Source organism: Microcaecilia unicolor, chromosome 1 (genome assembly GCF_901765095.1).
Source record: "Microcaecilia unicolor chromosome 1, aMicUni1.1, whole genome shotgun sequence".
Taxonomy (NCBI): Eukaryota; Metazoa; Chordata; class Amphibia; order Gymnophiona; family Siphonopidae; genus Microcaecilia; species Microcaecilia unicolor.
This window is the reverse complement of record NC_044031.1, coordinates 263,053,042-263,074,276: the sequence shown is the minus strand read 5'-3', so window position 1 is coordinate 263,074,276 and position 21,235 is coordinate 263,053,042. Positions and strand designations below refer to the sequence as shown.

Sequence of the window (21,235 nt, the reverse complement as noted above, 5' to 3'; positions counted from 1 at the left end):
TTCTCACACCATGGCTGACCACAATCCTGCTCACAGGAAAGTCTCATTTCTCAACTTGTTTTTCTAACTTACATTAGAGAAAATTCCACTTTGTAACAGATACGGCTTCCATTTTGTGCTGAAATCCTCCATTTTGTTTCCATATCTATTGACCTAACTTTTCCTAATTTAGCTTATTTAGGCCTCAATCCGGGCTACAAACTAGGCCATACTTTTCCAGTAAGCTCCCAGTTATGTCAGCCATCAGATTTCTGACTCAGCCAAGGTCTGTAATGGCCTGAGCTCTATGACTGGGCCCGCCACCATTCCAGTGGGGGGGTCTCTGGTTGTACCATAATTATACATTCCCCACTTGTCACCCCCTCTGGGGAGGGGTGACACAAAGCTCATCAAGCTTGTCATCATCCATTCCAGAAGGTGGCAAGCTATCAAACGAGAGGGCGAGTTTTGGTCTTACAAATTGCTAGAAGGTATGGTGCAAGACAGGAAACTTCATTCTCAGGTGATATATTATTTGGGGCGTATGGAATTCCCTTTATATTACCCAACCCCTTGGGCCTCAATCATGATGTCACCCCTCTTGAGACTTGCTCAAACCTGTAGTGAGAAAGGTTTTATGAATGGGACAAATCCATGAGTTCATCTACAAAATCCCATGAAGTATAGGTATGTGGGTAATAGCAATTTCAGGTGGATCATACTAATAAACACTTTCAGGTCTTTCTATGGCTTCTATTGTATCTGTAGCATAGTGCATGGGGAGATAATCTAATGTATCTGTCTCAGTGGTCCTGGGAAGGAATAATGGTTTTGATTAAGCATTGTTATGGGCTCAACAAATATATGGTTAGAACTCTGATTGCAGGCTGTTTTATGTTGTAGGTATTCAGAATCCTTAAACAGGTCGGAATTCCTGGACCTTACTATTACTCATCATTGGCATCCAATCATGAGCACTAAAAAGTGGATAGCAAGTATGAGGTTGCCTCATACAGCAAAAATGGTCAATCCTAGGAAAATTTATATTAACAAAGGTCATGCATGGATCTTGACATATGCATAATGACCTGGCAGTATGGGAAGCATTTTATATATCCGTTACCCCACTTGGAGCTTAGTCAAACCTACAGAAAGACATGCAGCTTAAGTAAGCCTACACCAAAGTTAAACAAATGCATAACTGGTTGATACTAACAGGGTTTACACCTACATTATGATATCTTAGCCAGTATTAGGGTTTGATGTTACCCTTGTATCTGAGCAATATCAACTTCAATTTAAATTACATAAACAGAAATGGCAGAAGAGAGTTTCAAAACCAATACAACAAGAGAAAATAAAGACAATTATAGTCCAATTCTGACTGTCCATTCATAATAGAGAGTGTGTCATTAGCTAGAAAGGGAATAACAAAAAACAAAATAAAATTGAACTTTTCAATCAGGATTATTGCTAAACTGGAAATAAAACAAAATATGAGTCTATAATGTCCATAAACAGCAACAGTAAATCTCAAATTAAGTATCAGTTGGTTCTGAATTCTCTTTCATCTATCATGGTTGAGGCGGTGGAAGGATTTACATGTTTGTAATTCTAGCATATCAGAGCCCACTTGCCAAAAGTATGTGGAAAGAACATGCCTTCCAAAGCTCATGGTAGTACAAGCTATAATGTTGGAGGTTCCAGTTTCTCTGAAGAAGGTGGCAGTGGCAATTAAATCTCTGCCCACAAATAAAGCTTCTGTTTTAGATGGTTTTCCCAATAAGTTTATCAAATATTTGCCCCAGAACTAGTTCCCCTATTAAGGGACCTCTTCAATGATGGAGTACAAAAGATGAAGAGCTCCAACTTATGATTTAATGAACCCTTAAAATTATTACAGCAACAGTGTAGGAAACTGGAGAAAATATGGTTGCAGAGGAGATTAGAACAAGATAGATTAAACTGGAAGAAACAGGTTAGTACCTGTAAGTCATCATTAAAATCCTCTAGGAAACGCTATTCCCAAATAATTGGAATTGTGGCTTTAGATTCTAAAGCCCTTTTTAGAGTAGCCAAATCATTAACCAGCATTTCACACATCTTATTAGACAAGGTAACATTAATATCCCTTCTGCTCAAGAGCTGGACAACTTTTTTCAAGACAATATTAATAAGATTAGGGCTACTCTCCCACCATTGGATTTTTCTTCCTTGAGTGAATACTCCAATCCTACTATTTTGGGTACTGGTAGATCAGGTCTGGAATTCATTCCTACCAGTAGATATTGATGGTGTTAAGTGTTTTTTTGAAAAAAGTATACATCATCTCAGTGCCAACTGGCTAACTGCCCTGTATATCTTGTTAAGACTTCCTCATCTATATTACTAGAGTGGCTAAACTTAGGTCTTCAGCAAGGAACGTTTCCCAAGTAGAGACATATTCTCGGTGCGAGAGGATAGTGTGTCCCCCATATTGTTCTAAAACCCGTACCAAAAGATCCATCAGGGAACCTATTTGCTGTATCTAATTATCGTCCTGTTGCCCCTATCTTTTTACTTGTTAAGATAATGGCGACAACAGTGACTGTTCAAATGGTTACTTATTTAAAAGATCTATAACAACCTAAATTGGACCATGCGATTTCAAAATACACTCATATTTGAATGAGGGGGAAGTCTCATTAAACACCAGGTCCTGGGGTTTTTTTTGCTTCAAAGACCTCTTTGGTGCTGAGTTTAATCATCGACAAAAATCCCCTTCTTTCCATTGGTGGCACAAAATTTTTTTTTAAAGTAATATGTAGATACAAAACCATGAAAAATTAACCAATGATAAACTGTTGTATCTTCAACAGGGTGGCACATTTGAAACATTAATCAGTGAATAAACTATTGTATCTTCAGCAGAGCAGCACTTGTCTTAGACTCTGTATGTCCCGACGGACATCTGTTTCGCCGCTGTTGGTTTTTTCAAGGGAATGAGTCAAAGTGTAGCAGAGCCAGTTAAAATTTAGCCATAGGGAGGCAGTGAAATTGCTACAATATGACTGGCTCCGCTACACTTTGACTCGCTCCCTTGAAAAAACAGAGCCGGAAGGGGCCCATACACGGAGGCAGTGGAATTGTTAAATTTTAACTGGCACCGCAACAATGACTCGTTTCCTGAAAAAGCCGACGGCGGTGAATCAGATGTCTGTCAGGACACACAGAGTCTATGATAAGTGTTAAGTGCTACTCTGCTGAAGATACAACAATTTAGAGTCTAAGACAAGTGCTACTCTGCTGAAGATACAGTTTATTCACCGGTTAATTTTTCACGGTTTTGTATCTACATATTACTTAAAAAAAATTTTTGTGGCACCAATGGATGGAGGGTTTTTTTTGTTGATGATTAAACTCAGCACCAAAGAGGTCTTTGAAGGAAAAAAAACAGAACCTGTTTAATGAGACTTTTCCCCCACATTCAAGTATGAGTGTATTTTGAGATTGCATGGTCCAATTTAGGTTTTATACATTTTTGTGGCATAGTTGGGACCATGATATTGAGCCTTCCATTGAATAGTAATTAAGCGTACTTATTTAAGAGATCTTCGCCTACATTCCTCCCAATCTGGATTTAGAAGTAACTATAGTACAGAAACTGTCCTTTCTTCTCTAGTAGGTATAGCTAAGACATGGCTGAGTAAAAGGTGTAAAGCTTTACTAATTCAATTTGATCTGGCAGCTGCATTTCATGTTGTGGACCATCAGGTCTTACTATATTTACTTGAGACTGGCATCGGAGATGCAGTTCTGAATTGGTTTGAAGGTTTTTTAGTTTCAAGTAGATATACTGTAAAGATGAATAAATTCCCTTTCAGTGTCTTGATTAAATGGTTGTGGAGTTCCCCCGGGATCCCTTTTATCATCTATTCTGTTTAATGTAATTCTACTTTCCATTGGGAGGACGCTAGAAAAGAATGGGATAGAACATTTTATTTATTCTGACAATGTGATTATTACTTTCTATTCCTAGTCCTACGTTTGATATTAGAATACAAGTAGAATGTTGTGTCAACATTGTAGAGAAATGGGTGTCAAGTCACAGGTTAAAACTGTCGAGAAAACCAAATTTTTTATTGTCTTTTCCTCATTTCAATCTCCATGGCATCAGAATCAGAATATTCATAGGACTGATTTTCTTTTGGTTTTGGGAATGAATGTCCTGGGAATTATATTGGATAGTACTTTTTCATTTGACAAATTGCTCATCTTGCGAAAAAAAATAACATTTTTTACAACATTTACATCGAATCCGTAATCGTTTTGAATCTTTCCAATTCAAACTCTTGACACAAGCATTAATTTTAAGTCAATTAGATTATTTTTAACTTTTTGTATGTAGGTTGCAATTCTTTTTTGTTGAGAAAATTGCAGACGTTGCAGAATACAGCCACCAGACTGGTTTACGCTGTGGGAAAATATGAGCAAGTAACCCCTCTTTTGTTTAAAGCTCATTGGTTGAATGTTTATGGCAGGATTATGTTTAAACGCTACACAATGTTATTTAAGATACTTCATGGCTTAGCACCATATTACATGTGTTCCCTTATTAACCATCCTACTATGGAAATACTTTCAAAATTATGAGATCCCCTTGTATTGCATTTTCTTTCTTTTAAAGGAGTTTGTTATCTGCAGTGTGTTTCTTCTAGCAAAAAAGGTGCCGGTACTCAAATGCCAGGCCGCCCTTCAGGGGTGGGGTGATCACCGAGGGGCTCACCCCACAATAGCCAGGACCCCTGCAATCAGTCACAGAATCTATGACAAGGCAGAATTGGTGTGTAGAGCTGGAGCTCTTTCATTAAAACTTGGGAACCATGAGTCAAGTTTAGCACACAATGGAAAAGGTGCCGGTACTCAGTACCCCCAAGTACCCCCTCAAAAAAGCCCTGGTTATCTGACAATTTTTAAATCATCTTTTCTGTATCTGTCTGCCAGTTTTTGGAATGGTCTTCTGAGAAATGTTAGATACCTGTTGAGCAATTTGAATTTTAGGAAGCATTTGAAAATTGCTTTTTTGAAAATACTTGAATTAGTTTTTTAACATTGTAATTTTTAGTGTTATTTTTAATACATAAAATTTCACTGGGTTATTCCCAGTTTTGGTTTGTAATCTACGGTGAGCTGTCCAGGTTTTCACAGAAAATAAGCATTTATATTGTGTCATTCCTAAGGAAAAGAATGATGAAAGAGTGCTCCTCCTATCAACCTATTTCAGTTTTAAATTCTGATGTTAAGATAGTGGCTAATGTTTTAGCGACTCATCTGAGCTCTGTTTTGCTACATCTTGTGCATCCTGACCAGGTGGGCTTTATTCAGCATTGGCAGGCTGCAGACAATATCAGATATGTTGAACCTTGTGTTTATAGTTCAGTATGAGAAAAATCCAGCTTACCTATTAAATATTGATGATGAGAAAGTCTTAGTTCGGCTCCAGTGGAGATTCTTGGCTTGACTGTTCGATAAAAATTTTCAGGCCTGAGTGAAGGCGTTATACTTTGATCCAAAGGCTTGTGTGCCAGGGCTTGTTTCTCTTTGTGGACGACTGGACATCGTAAATATTTAGGAGTGAATTTGACAACTACATATGGAGATCTTTTTCATGCTAATTACACCCATCTCCTTTGGGAATTTCAGGTGGATTTGATTCAATAGGCCTTGCTGCCTTTCTCATGGTTTACTAGGATAGCCTCTTATGCCTCCAAAACAATTTTTTGATGCTCTTCATAACAAGATCTTTCATTTTATCTGGCAAAATAAGTGACCGTGTATCGCCAGGATGATGATACATAGGGCCCGCACGGTTGGTAGATTGTGCTAAAGAAAAAAAATTGTGCAGTGCTGGAATGGTTTCAAAACTGAGATTCCAAGTTGTGGATTTGGCTGGAACACTGGCTGATGGGCCCTGTACCACTCTCTTATGTGATCTCATTGTTTCCCCATTGTCAGTGCCTACAAGATTAATGCTCCTCAGCATCAACTGCAGGCACAGAATCATATGTGCACTGGTCCTCATTTTTATATCTCCAAGCATACCTCATATTATGTTTAACCCCCAGTTTTTACTGGGGTTGCTTCCTGGTTCTTACCAAACCTGGAGGTCGCAGGGTCTAGAGTGCTTGCGGCAGTTCGCAGTTATTTTGAGAATTTTGACTTCCTGTTACATACTTACTCTCTACCTCCACACCATCATTATGTCTATTTGCAGCTGGTGCATTTCCTAACTAGAAAGCATGTTGGACTTCCAGGACCCAGCCTATTTGCAAGAGCTGTGTGAAGACGATTTGTTTACTAAGGGCTTGATCTCTGCTTTTCACAGATGTGCGTCAGCAGAAATCAGCTCCTGTTGCTCATTAGCATAAGTGGGAGTTGGAATTGGGGGTGAACTATACTGCTGCTGACTGGAAAAAGATGGAGGCTGAAGTATATTGTACTTCCAAAGACGTGAACTTGCAGGAAAATTTGGTTAAAGTGATGAATCATTGGTACCTTACACTGGTGTACCTACATCACTGTTATTGTTGGAGATTATGTGGCGAATCGGGATCTACTGTTTGAGGCTTACTGGTGAGCAATACAATGCCATGTCCAAATCTTATTGGGATATAAAATTCTGTGGGACCCTTGCATTTTTTTAATAGATCTATCTTGGGTCTTACTATAGACAAACCTTTTCAAGTTTAACAGTGCCTGATTGCTGCCAGGATAATACTGGCTTGGAAAAGCCCGGAGCCCCCTTCTATTCGGGCCTGGAAGCCTGTTTGCAATTTATTTGTATCATGGGCAAGCTTAGAGCTATGTACTTGAAGGCTCTGGGGAAATGGGAAAAGTTGTGGGGCCCTCTTGTTAATTCGTGCATATGAGAGGAAAGTTATCTTTTTCTAATTCCTTGCTTTTTATGAGGCTGGGGAGTAAGGTCTTTTGAGTACAGGAGTTTGGCTGTGCTGGTAGTTGGGGGTGGGGGATTTTAAAAAAATGTATATAAAGTGAGGTTATACTGAGTTTCTACTCTTGCATTGTTTTACTGTTTGTTTTTCTCAAGAGTGAAATGTGTTTCTTGGATTTGCATGGCTCTAGTGATTTACATGGGTGTTTGCTTTTATGTTCATAATGTTACACAGTGTTTTGTGTTGCACTTACTTCAATAAAAGACCTTGTTAAACTAAAAAAAAAAAAAGCAAAGCACGCTAACCTCTACCACTTCCCCTTGGAAGTAAAACCATGCACCTACTGTCCTCTTTATTAAGAAATATTTTCTAATGTTATTCATAAGCCTATCATTTGGAGCTTCATACCATGATATCTTGTTCTACAGTTTTCTTTCTACTGAAATATGTCTGCTTTCTGTGGATTATTTAAATTTATGACATATCTGAATGACTTTACACCCTCTCTCATCTCTCCTTTCGGATGTACACATTTTAAGCCCAGAATTACAGGGAAGGCAGTCAAGCAATATTTGTGTGAAGCCAGAGAAAAAAAAAAAAACACATAAGATTTATTCTCACATCAATGGCAAATTCTTTCACTTGAAACTATATAATCTTTTGATAGATTATTTCCCAGAAGCCAAGGGCACTTGCTCAAATAATCCGAAATCATGTATTATTTCTCTTAACATCTAGGCTGTGAGGATATGAAGCCTTGGTTCTGAGTTACTAGTCCTGAGAAGTATTATAGAGTCATTGGTTTCTCAACAAACATGTGCAGTCAGACTTAAGACTTTGTAGTTTGAAAAGCTAAGGGAGTGTCCCAGGTGGGCTCCCACTAGATTGTGTCACCTCATCTATTAAGATGTTTCATCCTGCTTGTCCTTGGAGAAATAAATATATTTTACCTTGCCACTTTATTTGAAGTTCCATTATTACATATTTTGCTTTTGAAAATACAATACTTGCCTGCAGATTTATTTTGTTGTTTCCTTCTCAATTTAATTTCTTATATTTGCTTTTAATGCATTTTCTTCTGTCTATATAATCTTTGCTGTCCTATCCTCATCCCCTTTACAAAGTTGTCACATCTTTGATTTTCTCTGGCGGGGCTAGTGCTGGGCAGACTTATACGGTCTATGCCGGGGCTGGTAGTTGGGAGGCGGGACTAGTGCTGGGCAGACTTATACGGTTTGTGCTGGGGCTGGTGGTTGGGCGGCGGGGATACTGCTGGACAGACTTATACGGTCTGTGCCATGGCTGGTGGTGGGAGGCGGGACTGGTAGTTGGGAGGTGAGGATAGTGCTGGGCAGACTTATACAGTCTGTGCCAGAGCTGATGGTGGGAGGCGGGGTTGGGGCTGGCCAGACTTATACGGTCTGTGCCCTGAAGAGGACAGTACAAATAAAATAGTAGCCGATATGAATTTTTATCTTCTTGGGCAGACTGGATGGACCGTGCAGGTCTTTTTCTGCCGTCATCTACTATGTTACTATGTTAAATGTCTCATCATTTAATTTCATTATATTTGTATCCTGCCTATCAAAGTCTCAGCAGGTGACAAACAATGACTTAGACAAATATATCATAAAATATACAAGCAATAAAAACCAAGAATGTCTACTCAATTTTTTTTGCTTCTTCCATCCAGTTTCTCCTCCCATTAGCCCCTATTCTTTTCTATTTTTATCTTGTTTTCCCCTTTAACAAGTTTTTGTAACCTCCTCAGCAGATTATTCAGAAAATTATTTTCCTCATTTTGAAGAGCAGATTAAACTGAAATGTCAATGGAGTATATAATTTCTAACTGCTTCAATGGACTGAGATCAGCTTAGTATGAATAGAAATCAGTATTCTTAATTAAAAAATTTAGAATATGTGATTAATAGTATTTAACATCAATTCTGAATCAATACTAGAGCCATGCTATTTTGGGTTTAAAAAAAAGATGAAAAAATTACAGCAGCAAAGCTCAAACTTACTTAAGAGATCCTGACAATTTTGGCTGCTGAAGAAGTTTCTCTGCATGATTCAAAGCCATAAGGTTGTCACCCAAAGCCAAAGAGACATAAGCACTACAAGCAAGTATTGAGCACCTGCAGAAGAAAAAGAAAAACATTTTTTAAATGAAATATTTTAAATGGTTTACAAAAACAGAACCTATATGTAATACAAAGACATTTCTCCTCTACTTAAATTTGCTTTTCACATTTTGTGGTTTCACTAGAAAATATTTAAGTTCAGAAAAGAAAAGTTATGGCACTGGTTAAGATGACATTTGAACACAAACATGTCTCAAACCTCAAACTGCTGTTATCCACCTTTATCTGAAAAGTTGCACTCCACAGATAATAGAAAAACAGTTACTTATCTAGAGGTGGTGTTCAGAGGACTGCAGGACTTGAATCCTAACTCACTGATGATGTCACTGACAGAGTTCAGTGCAAAAATCGTCTCCCAGAAACTTTCTCTAGAAGCGTTTAGGCCATCTCACCAAGCATGTAAGCTCATACCCATACAACCTCCTCCGTCTTTTATTAACTAAAGGAATAAAACTCTTTTCCTGGAGGTGAGAGGATTCTGAAGATTCAAGTCCCGCTGTCCTCGAAGAACACCTGTTACTGGCAATTTTGTTTTCTTTGAGGACAAGCAGAACTGTGAATCCTCACTCATGGGATTCCCCAGCTATAGTACAGGAGGCCTTCAACAGAAAAATGGGAGAATATAACATGTGTTGCTGCAACAGGCAGGCCATTTTTATCCTAGGAGAGTTGGATTTTATACCCAAAATAGATTCTGCAGGACTGCCTGGCTAAATCTACTGTTGAATTGGGAGTCCTGTTCTAGATGGTAGTGGACATGAATGTATGGACAACTGTCAATGTTGCAGCACTGCAAATCTCCTCGATGGAGGCTGATCTCAAGTGGTCTACAGACGCAGCTATAGCTGACACTATAAGTTGTGAGATGACTTTCTAAGAGCCAGCCTAGCCTGGACATAATGTGGTCTACTAGCCCATTAGAAAATGTGCAATTGATGCTGGCAACTCCCTCTATTTGGGTCAAATTAAATACAAAGCTAGTTGGAATTTCTATGGGCTTTAGTCCACTCCAGATAGAAAGCAAAGGCTCTTTTGCAGTCCAAAGTGTGCAGTGCACTTTCACCTTTATGGGCACGCAGTTTAGGATAAGAAATTGGAAGGACTATTGTAGGCTTAAGGTGCAACTCTGACAACTTTAGGATGGGTGGGTAAAAGCACTCTTTAAAACTTAGTATAAGGTAGATTGGTTACTAAGGCCTGGAGCTTACTGACTCTGCACGCTGAAGTAACCACCACCAAGAATAAGACTTTCAAAGTCAGGTATTTCAAGTGGCAGTTATCTAGCAGCTAAAAAGGAGCTTTCATCAATTGGGTCATTGAGATCCCAAGACACTTGAATTGAAGGCTTCACAAGTGGCAAGGCCTGCAAAAAACAAACTAAAGGCTGTACAGAGATGGGTTTACCTTCTATGTGATGATAAGCTCCATCATCACATAGAAGGTTCGTCTGCACTAAGGTTCGTCTTTTAGAATTATGAAAAATGTAGAAGGTATTCAAGACATTTTTGTGTAGGGCAAGTGAAGAGGCCTAGGACTTTTGCCCTCACATCAGATAGCAAACCTCTTCCTTTTAAAACTGTATGCCCTCTTGATGGATTCTTTTCTGGCAACTAGGAAGACCTGTGAGACATTGTCATGCATGTTCAGGGAAGACCCTGTCAACTTCTCAATAACCAAGCTATGACTATGACAAGGACTATGTTAAGATGCAACAATGTGCACTCTTGTATGATGTGCTGGAAAACACTCCATGGGACTTGATCATATACATAGCCATACTGGGTCAGACCAATGGTCCATCTAATCTAGTATCTTGCTTGTAGCAGTGGCCAATCCAGGTCACAAGTACCTAGCAGAAACCCAATTAGTAGCAACATTCCATGCTACCAATCCCGGGGCAAGCAATGGCTTCTCCTATGTCTATCTCAATAGCAGACTATGGATTGTGGCCGAGTATCGGGCACTGCAAGACCCATGAGTATCTATAATGGAGAAGCAAATGAGAATCATATTTTGGGACATTTCATTCAGAAAAACAGCTGCTCAAATTCGATGGTGACAAAAATATTCTGGCCGGGAGCTCAAGGCCAAAAAATGGCCTATGTAAGCTGATGTAAAAAAAAAACTTAAAAACCAGCAAACAAATCTGATTAAAGAACTATTGGAAAAATGCAGAATATCATAGTGACAGGTTTTACAGATTTTAGCAAAAATAAGCCTGAGGTGCCGAGACAACCGCTAAGAAAAAAACAGGTCTGAGCAACTCCATGGAAAAAACTAAGCTGAGGAGGTCCCATGTGACAGTGGCAGGTGGGAATGGACATTCATGCTCAGTAAGACAACCCAAATGCTTCTAGAAAATATTGCTGTGCCGAGCTCTATCAGTGATGTCACCTATAAGTGAGGATTCACAGTCCTGCTTGTCCTCAGAGAAATCCATTCTTCTTTTTTTGTACACTGAAAACTGTATACTAAATAGCTAGTTATTGGCACTTAAATGTGAAGTGGCTTTGCTGTGAGCAGCAGAATCTGTTCTTTTAATTTTCTTCTAATTCTGTACACATACAAAGCAACAGGGTGCCCATAAAATTTCTCAAAAATACAGTGTGCAAAACCTGTGCAGTTACTACTGAGTGTGCGCCCAGCATTTGCCCTGCAGTTACCACACAGGGCACATAGTTAAGGAGCAATTCTATAACTGGGATCCCCAGTTAAGGGAACAGGGGAGCACCTGTTCTATAATGGCATCTGGATGCCCAGATTTCATCACAGAATGCTTGCACAAACCTGCATTGCAGGGGTACCATTTATGCCAATTCTACGGCAAGTGTAAATGGGCACCGTAAGTGCAGCAAGCAAATGCATACAAGTATTCTGAAGTTGTACATGTAAGTGGCAGTCCCGCCTATGTGTATTTCCCCTTGTAGTTACACACAACAGCATTTATGCGTGCCCCTATAGCATACAAGACAGAGGTGTAGCCTGACCTGCTATTTTCAGAGGGCCCTTCCAATTCCTCCTCCCACCAGCTTAGAAATTCTCCTGCCCTTCCCAAGCTCTCCATCCCCCTGTAGATATATAAAGTACATGTTTGTTTGTATCTTTAACCTTTTTCTCCACCCCCACATCCAACATCTCTCCTCTCTTCCCACCCATCATTTCTGCATCTTTCCCATCCCCTTCCTGCCTGTGGATCGGCAACTCCTCCTTTCTCCAGATCTACCCCATCCCTCCCAGATAAAAGGGGAGTGAGACACCTCTTCTGGGCCCCCTTTACCATGCCACTGGTATAAAATATGCGTAAGTGCACACACTTGTTTTAGAGCTGCCTTTCTATTGCATGGAAAATGCATTGGCAGATAGTACAGTTAAGTGCATCTGTGCTGTCTTGATGCAGTTCCCACCAACTGCTGCAATAAGGACAATCCTTCATGATCAGGACACCAACCCCCTTTCACCCCACCCAATCCCCACAGCATTTACAGAGAAGTGGGGTAGTCTGAAACCTGATTTTTTTTTTTTTTGGGGGGGGGGGGGATTTTTAAATTGCAACAGGCCTGATAACTATATGCCAAAAGCACATAGGAAAGTATAGTGTGCTAACTCAATGTGCAATCCATGTTCATTCTCCACGCATAACCCATCCAGTCCCACCCCGTAACACGGTATGTAGTTTGTGCAAAAAAGTTAGCACATACTGTCATGACAGAACAGAAACCATTACCGGGCTTATGTGCTACTAGTGTATGCAAATTTTCACAAACCAGCTCATTCTATAACAGGTTTCCTAAATTTGAGAACCACTTAAACTTATAGAATACATGCATAAGCGTACATTTTATGTGTGAAAAAGGCAGTAGTGAAATTATCCGCTAGTTTGTATTTATGTGCTGGAATGGCTTAGCACAATCGCGGAGGGGCATTCGTGTGTCATAGATAGCTTACAGAATACTAAAAGTCATGCATGTAAATGCCACATTTAGGCATGCCCATTTATGCCAGCTACAAGTGTGACCTTATGCGCTTTTTTAAAGAAGCTTACAGCCTATGAAAATTTGGTGCCTAAATTTTGACCTGTTATAGAATTTGCCTCCTAACTGCTGGTGCAACTGCACCTCGGGTATTGTGTGCAATTCTGGTCACTGCATCTGAAAAAAAAGATATGGTGGAATTAGAAAAGGTACAGAGAAGGGAGACGAAAATGATAAAGGGGATGGGACGCCTTCCCTATGAGGAAAGGCTAAAGCAGCTAGGGCTCTTTAGCATGGAGAAGACAAGGCTTAGGGGAGATATGATAGAGGTCTATAAAATAATGAGTGGAGTGGAACGGGTAGACGTGAATCATTTGTTTACTCTTTCCAAAAAGACTAGGACTAGGGGGCATGTGATGAAGCTACAAAGTAGTAAATTTAAAACGAATATGTATGTAAAATCCACTGCTTGTTTTAGGATGAGCAGCATATCTTAGAAATAAGCAGTGAATTTTCCCACTGACGGAGATGAGGGAAAGGGAAAAGAGGAGAAAAACTGCATATGGATGGAGAAAATTGGCAAAAACTGGATCCACTCTATACCTCCACCAGTCAAGTGTGCGGAGGATTCAGCTTTTACCTATGGATGTAGAGCAAGAAAGGAGGAAAGTAAAGAAATAAATGGAAAGGAATCCCTGGAAACGGAGTTAAGGGAACAGATAGAGAGCAGAAGAATCAGAGACTGGGCCCGACATGATCAGAAAAACAGTCACCAGACAACAAAGGTAAAAAAAAAATCATTTTATTTTAATTTTAGTGTTTGGAGTATGTCCAATTTGAGAATTTATGTCTGCTATCTTATTTTGCACTGGGTATACTGGAGCTGTAACATCTTACAGAAATTATTTATAGTGAAAAAATTAATTTTTTTTCTCCTATACTGGTATAATATTTTCAACAAAGCCTTTGACACGGTTCTGCACAGGTGACTGATAAATAAATTGAGTGCCCTCAGTATGGGACCTAGAGTAACTGATTGGGTTAAAAATTGGTTGAATGGACCGGAAGTGACGTCACCGCTGCTGATGGCAGCTTAGCTCGATAGCTCCCGATCCACGAGGCCATAATAAGCAATAAAAAGCGGCCATCGGGTGTTTTGAACGGCGAATAGCACGTTCCCACGGACTCTGACAACCACCCGACATGAGCAAAACACAGTCGTCGCGAATTAAAGAACCGGAGAAGCCTGCAGGCGGCGGTTCCAGTCGGGCCTCAAAGCGCCACGAGGTAATGGCGCCGGGCTCACCATCAGACTCAGATTCGGCGCTTTCGTTGGCAGAATCACGCAAGCCACCGGCAAAAAAGGGAGTCTCGGCTGAACTTCGGCAGATTCTAACCGGCATTCAAGAAAACATTCAAAAATCAAAAGATGAAATATTGGAACGAATGGATGTGCTGAGCTCTGATTTAAAAGAACTGGGTGGCAGAGTGGAGGATGTGGAAGTAAGACTGGAAGAGCATGCGGAATCCCTGGTTTCACACGAGGCAAAAATACAAGAAATTGACCGTAAAACCCAGGAACTAACCTACAAAATTGACGATCTTGAAAACAGGGGCAGGAGAAATAATCTCCGCTTTCGAGGAGTCCCTGAGGGAGGAGATACGGAGGATGTTTCTCGAATTGTGCATACCTTATGTGCCTCATTGCTGGGTGACGAGGAGGCCGATGCAGCTTCCATTGAGTTGGACAGAGCGCACAGAGCCCTGGGCCCGCGACAAGATAATAAAGTGCGAGACATCATTGTTCGGTTCCATAAGTTTGAAGTTAAGGAGCAGATACTAAGTTGTGCTCGGAAAACACAGAACTTGGAATTTGGCGGAGCAAAGGTCTCTGTTTATCAAGATTTGTCCCAGTTCACTTTGCAACAGAGAAGGTTGTTGAAGCCCGCACTGGACGTTCTCATAAAGGAACGTATTGCATATAGATGGGGCTTCCCCTTTTCGGTGATCTTTACAATCAAAGGGGCTAAGCATAGAGCCTGCTCACTGCCAGACGCCTGGGCGTCCCTGCATGCGGCGGGGCTGGTGAATTCAGGCACACCTCCGGGAGCGGTGGCACCCGCCACTAAAGCGAGACTGCAAAAGTGGCAACGGATCCCTGAACCCAACAAAAAGAGCAACTCTAAGCGGCAGGCTGCAGCAGAAGGAACCTGAACTTTGGTGAAGTAACTCATTTGGGACTTGTAGAGCTTGACTTTGCAAATAAGAGGGTGAGACGGACAAGAGGTGAAATGGTGTGGTATAAATGACTGTTGCTATTAAGCCTAGAGGTTTCTCTCTCTCTCCTCTCTCCTTTGCCTCTAAAAGTTTAGAGGAGGTCCTAACTTGGGATCCGAATGTACATTTGTTTAGCTGAGGGGGAGAACTTAAACTAGAGGGGACCTTAAGATGTGAGGGAGATTAATGTGTTGTGGCGGGTGGGTAATGTGTAAAGTGGCATGAAGAAACGGGAAACAAATGGGGTTTGTATGAAAGCTGTTCAAAATGGAAATGTTTAAATGGTATGGGGACCTGATGGTAATTGGGAGGTGGCTGATGGGATGGGGGGGGGGGGGGGGGGGGAGGTGGGGTGCCTGGCATGTTGTGGGTTATTTTCTCTTCCTTTTTTTTCCCATTTAGGGGACTTGTTTCCCTGACTGGTGTACGGATGTGGGGGGGGAGGGGGGGAGGTCCGGACTTGCATAAAGTGAGAGTTGAAGAACGTAGAAGCATTCAGCGGGCCATGTTGGAAGGTCCGTCTGGTCTTAGATGTCAGCCATGAGTGCAGATATAAAGGTTTTATCATATAATGTAAAAGGCTTGAACATACCTCAAAAACGGCAAAAACTATTTAAAGAGCTCCAGCATTTGAAGCCCCATATAGTACTGTTGCAGGAGACGCACCTCCGCCAGCGGGATGAGAGACTCCTATACCAACCACAATACTCTAAGGTTTTTTTTGCCTCATCTGTGGATGGTTCTAGGAAAAGGGGGGTGGCGGTGTTGATTCACAAACAGGTACCTGCCCAAATAGTTAAAATTAAACGGGACCCTGGGGGGCGTTTTTTGTTTCTGCACATAAACATAGATCAGGTGGATATAACTTTAGCTTCAATATACGCACCTAATGAACACCAAGGGGCATTTTACACTAAGGTGAAGAATCTTCTAGCCACATTCGCCCGGGGCTCTCTGATTCTGGGGGGTGACTTTAATGGGGTCATGGATCCGGTATTAGATCGGTCTGGAGCTGCCCAGTCTGCGGGGAATAGGGACTCTTTGGCCCTAGGATCGCTGGCCCTTTCTTTGGGAACCCTGGATATATGGAGGCTTAGTTATCCACATGTGAGGGACTACACTTACTTCTCTTCAGTACATACGTCTTACTCCCGTATTGACTATATCTTCCTTGACGTAGCGCTCACAGAGAGGGGTCCGAGGGCAGGCATTGGGAATGTGACGATTTCTGATCATGCGCCTATCTGGGTGACGTTACCTTCTATTAAGGTGGAGGTTAAAGATCAGAGATGGGCACTGAATGCTAGTGTGTTGCAAGAGGGGGAGGTAGTGGAGGGCTATAGGAGGGTGTTGAAAGAATACTTGGAATTGAACAAAGAGTCGGGACCCTCCCTTAGTATTGTGTGGGATACAATGAAGGCGGTGTCCAGGGGCTACTTTTTAAAGATAGTCAGCCAACGTGCAAGGATACGCAGGAAACAACTGGCACAATGTTTGGAAAAGATTAGGGCGCTAGAGGCGAGACATAAGGCAAGTGGGTCCCAGGCCACTCTGGAGGAACTGCGTAATCAGCGACTTCAGTTAGACTCTATTTACTCAGACCACTTATGCCAGCTTCAATCCAAAATGACGGCCCGGGCGTATGAATTTACTAACAAAGCAGGCAGAATCTTGGCCATACGTTTGCGCAAGCAAAGCGAATGCTACATACCTGTAGAAGGTATTCTCCGAGGACAGCAGGCTGATTGTTCTCACTGATGGGTGACGTCCTCGGCAGCCCCCTCCATCGGAAAGTTTACTAGCAAAGGCCTTTGCTAGTCCTCGCGCGCCCATGCGCACCGCGCATGCGCGGCCGTCTTCCCGCCCGAAACCGGCTCGAGCCGGCCAGTCCAGTATGTAGCAAGACAATACACTTCAAGGGAAGACTCAACTCCAAAGGGGAGGCGGGCGGGTTTGTGAGAACAATCAGCCTGCTGTCCTCGGAGAATACCTTCTACAGGTATGTGGCATTCGCTTTCTCCGAGGACAAGCAGGCTGCTTGTTCTCACTGATGGGGTATCCCTAGCCCCCAGGCTCACTCAAAACAACAACCATGGTCAATTGGGCCTCGCAACGGCGAGGACATAACTGAGATTGACCTAAAAAATTTACCAACTAACTGAGAGTGTAGCCTGGAACAGAACAAACAGGGCCCTTGGGGGGTGGAGTTGGATCCTAAAGCCCAAACAGGTTCTGAAGAACTGACTGCCCGAACCGACTGTCGCGTCGGGTATCCTGCTGCAGGCAGTAATGAGATGTGAATGTGTGGACAGATGACCACGTCGCAGCTTTGCAAATTTCTTCAATGGAGGCTGACTTCAAGTGGGCTACCGACGCAGCCATGGCTCTAACATTATGAGCCGTGACATGACCCTCAAGAGCCAGCCCCGCCTGGGCGTAAGTGAAGGAAATGCAATCTGCTAGCCAATTGGATATGGTGCGTTTCCCTACAGCCACTCCCCTCCTATTGGGATCAAAAGAAACAAACAATTGGGCGGACTGTCTGTGGGGCTGTGTCCGCTCCAGGTAGAAGGCCAATGCTCTCTTGCAGTCCAATGTGTGCAGCTGACGTTCAGCAGGGCAGGAATGAGGACGGGGAAAGAATGTTGGCAAGACAATTGACTGGTTCAGATGGAACTCCGACACAACCTTTGGCAAGAACTTAGGGTGAGTGCGGAGGACTACTCTGTTATGATGAAATTTGGTGTAAGGGGCCTGGGCTACCAGGGCCTGAAGCTCACTGACTCTACGAGCTGAAGTAACTGCCACCAAGAAAATGACCTTCCAGGTCAAGTACTTCAGATGGCAGGAGTTCAGTGGCTCAAAAGGAGGTTTCATCAGCTGGGTGAGAACGACATTGAGATCCCATGACACTGTAGGAGGCTTGACAGGGGGCTTTGACAAAAGCAAGCCTCTCATGAAGCGAACAACTAAAGGCTGTCCTGAGATCGGCTTACCTTCCACATGGTAATGGTAAGCACTGATTGCACTAAGGTGAACCCTTACAGAGTTGGTCTTGAGACCAGACTCAGACAAGTGCAGAAGGTATTCAAGCAGGGTCTGTGTAGGACAAGAGCGAGGATCTAGGGCCTTGCTGTCACACCAGACGGCAAACCTCCTCCAATGGAAGAAGTAACTTCTCTTAGTGGAATCTTTCCTGGAAGCAAGCAAGATGCGGGAGACACCCTCGGACAGACCCAAAGAGGCAAAGTCTACGCCCTCAACATCCAGGCCGTAAGAGCCAGCGACTGGAGGCTGGGATGCAGAAGTGCCCCTTCGTCCTGTGTGATGAGGGTCGGAAAACACTCCAATCTCCACGGTTCTTCGGAGGACAACTCCAGAAGAAGAGGGAACCAGATCTGACGCGGCCAAAAAGGAGCAATCAGAATCATGGTGCCTCGGTCTTGCTTGAGTTTCAACAAAGTCTTCCCCACCAGAGGTATGGGAGGATAAGCATACAGCAGGCCCTCCCCCCAGTCCAGGAGGAAGGCATCCGATGCCAGTCTGCCGTGGGCCTGAAGCCTGGAACAGAACTGAGGGACTTTGTGGTTCACTCGAGATGCGAAGAGATCTACCAAGGGGGTGCCCCACACCTGGAAGATCTGTCGTACCACACGGGAATTGAGCGACCACTCGTGAGGTTGCATAATCCTGCTCAACCTGTCGGCCAGACTGTTGTTTACGCCTGCCAGATATGTGGCTTGGAGCCCCATGCCGTGACGGCGAGCCCAGAGCCACATGCTGACGGCTTCCTGACACAGGGGGCGAGATCCGGTGCCCCCCTGCTTGTTGACATAGTACATGGCAACCTGGTTGTCTGTCTGAATTTGGATAATTTGGTGGGACAGCCGATCTCTGAAAGCCTTCAGAGCGTTCCAGATCGCTCGTAACTCCAGGAGATTGATCTGCAGATCGCGTTCCTGGAGGGACCAGCTTCCTTGGGTGTGAAGCCCATCGACATGAGCTCCCCATCCCAGGAGGGACGCATCCGTGGTCAGCACCTTTTGTGGCTGAGGAATTTGGAAGGGACGTCCCAGAGTCAAATTGGAGCAAATCGTCCACCAATATAGGGATTTGAGAAAACTCGTGGACAGGTGGATCACGTCCTCTAGACCCCCAGCGGCCTGATACCACTGGGAGGCTAGGGTCCATTGAGCAGATCTCATGTGAAGACGGGCCATGGGCGTCACATGAACTGTGGAGGCCATGTGGCCCAGCAATCTCAACATCTGCCGAGCTGTGATCTGCTGGGACGCTCGCACCCGCGAGACGAGGGACAACAAGTTGGTGGCTCTCGTCTCTGGGAGATAGGCGCGAGCCGTCCGAGAATCCAGCAGAGCTCCTATGAATTCGAGTCTCTGCACTGGGAGAAGATGGGACTTTGGATAATTTATCACAAACCCCAGTAGCTCCAGGAGGCGAATAGTCATCTGCATGGACTGCAGGGCTCCTGCCTCGGATGTGTTCTTCACCAGCCAATCGTCGAGATATGGGAACACGTGCACCCCCAGCCTGCGAAGTGCCGCTGCTACTACAGCCAAGCACTTTGTGAACACCCTGGGCGCAGAGGCGAGCCCAAAGGGTAGCACACAGTACTGGAAGTGGCGTGTGCCCAGCTGAAATCGCAGATACTGTCTGTGAGCTGGCAGTATCGGGATGTGAGTGTAGGCATCCTTCAAGTCCAGAGAGCATAGCCAATCGTTTTGCTGAATCATGGGGAGGAGGGTGCCCAGGGAAAGCATCCTGAACTTTTCTTTTACGAGATATTTGTTCAGGGCCCTTAGGTCTAGGATGGGACGCATCCCCCGTTTTCTTTTCCACAAGGAAGTACCTGGAATAGAATCCCAGCCCTTCCTGCCCGGATGGCACAGGCTCGACCGCATTGGCGCTGAGAAGGGCGGAGAGTTCCTCTGCAAGTACCTGCTTGTGCTGGAAGCTGTAAGACTGAGCTCCCGGGGGACAATTTGGAGGTTTGGAGGCCAAATTGAGGGTGTATCCTTGCCGGACTATTTGGAGAACCCACTGATCGGAGGTTATGAGAGGCCACCTTTGGTGAAAAGCTTTCAACCTCCCTCCGACTGGCAGGTCGCCCGGCACTGACACTTGGATGTCGGCTATGCTCTGCTGGAGCCAGTCAAAAGCTCGCCCCTTGCTTTTGCTGGGGAGCCGCGGGGCCTTGCTGAGTCGCACGCTGCTGACGAGAGCGAGCGCGCTGGGGCTTAGCCTGGGCCGCAGGCTGTCGGGAAGGAGGATTGTACCTACGCTTACCAGAAGCATAGGGACCAGTCTTCCTTCCCCCGAAAAATCTTCTACCTGTAGAGGTAGATGCTGAAGGCTGCCGGCGGGAGAACTTGTCGAATGCGGTGTCCCGCTGGTGGAGAGACTCTACCACCTGCTCGACTTTTTCCCCAAAAATGTTGTCCGCACGGCAAGGCGAGTCCGCAATCCGCTGCTGGATTCTATTCTCCAGGTCGGCGGCACGCAGCCATGAGAGCCTGCGCATCACCACACCTTGAGCAGCGGCCCTGGACGCAACATCAAAAGTGTCATAAACTCCTCTGGCCAGGAATTTTCTGCACGCCTTCAGCTGCCTGACCACCTCCTGAAAAGGCTTGGCTTGCTCAGGGGGAAGAGCATCAACCAAGCCCGCCAACTGCCGCACATTGTTCCGCATGTGTATGCTCGTGTAGAGCTGGTAGGACTGGATCTTGGCCACGAGCATAGAAGAATGGTAGGCCTTCCTCCCAAAGGAGTCTAAGGTTCTAGGGTCTTTGCCCGGGGGCGCCGAAGCATGCTCCCTAGAACTCTTAGCCTTCTTTAGGGCCAAATCCACAACTCCAGAGTCATGAGGCAACTGAGTGCGCATCAGCTCTGGGTCCCCATGGATCCGGTA

The 21,235-nt window shown here is 43.8% G+C and overlaps 1 protein-coding gene across 5 annotated transcripts in view; it reads right to left on the bottom strand.

The window, feature by feature from the left end:
* CNOT10 (CCR4-NOT transcription complex subunit 10) overlaps positions 1-21,235 on the bottom strand; it is a 130,103-nt gene that overhangs the window by 24,081 nt on the left and 84,787 nt on the right. For all 5 annotated transcript variants that reach the window (XM_030206031.1, XM_030206013.1, XM_030206038.1 and 2 more), the window contains one exon: positions 8,936-9,049. In XM_030206031.1, the coding sequence (XP_030061891.1) occupies positions 8,936-9,049 (114 nt within the window). The remainder of the gene's footprint in view (positions 1-8,935; positions 9,050-21,235) is intronic.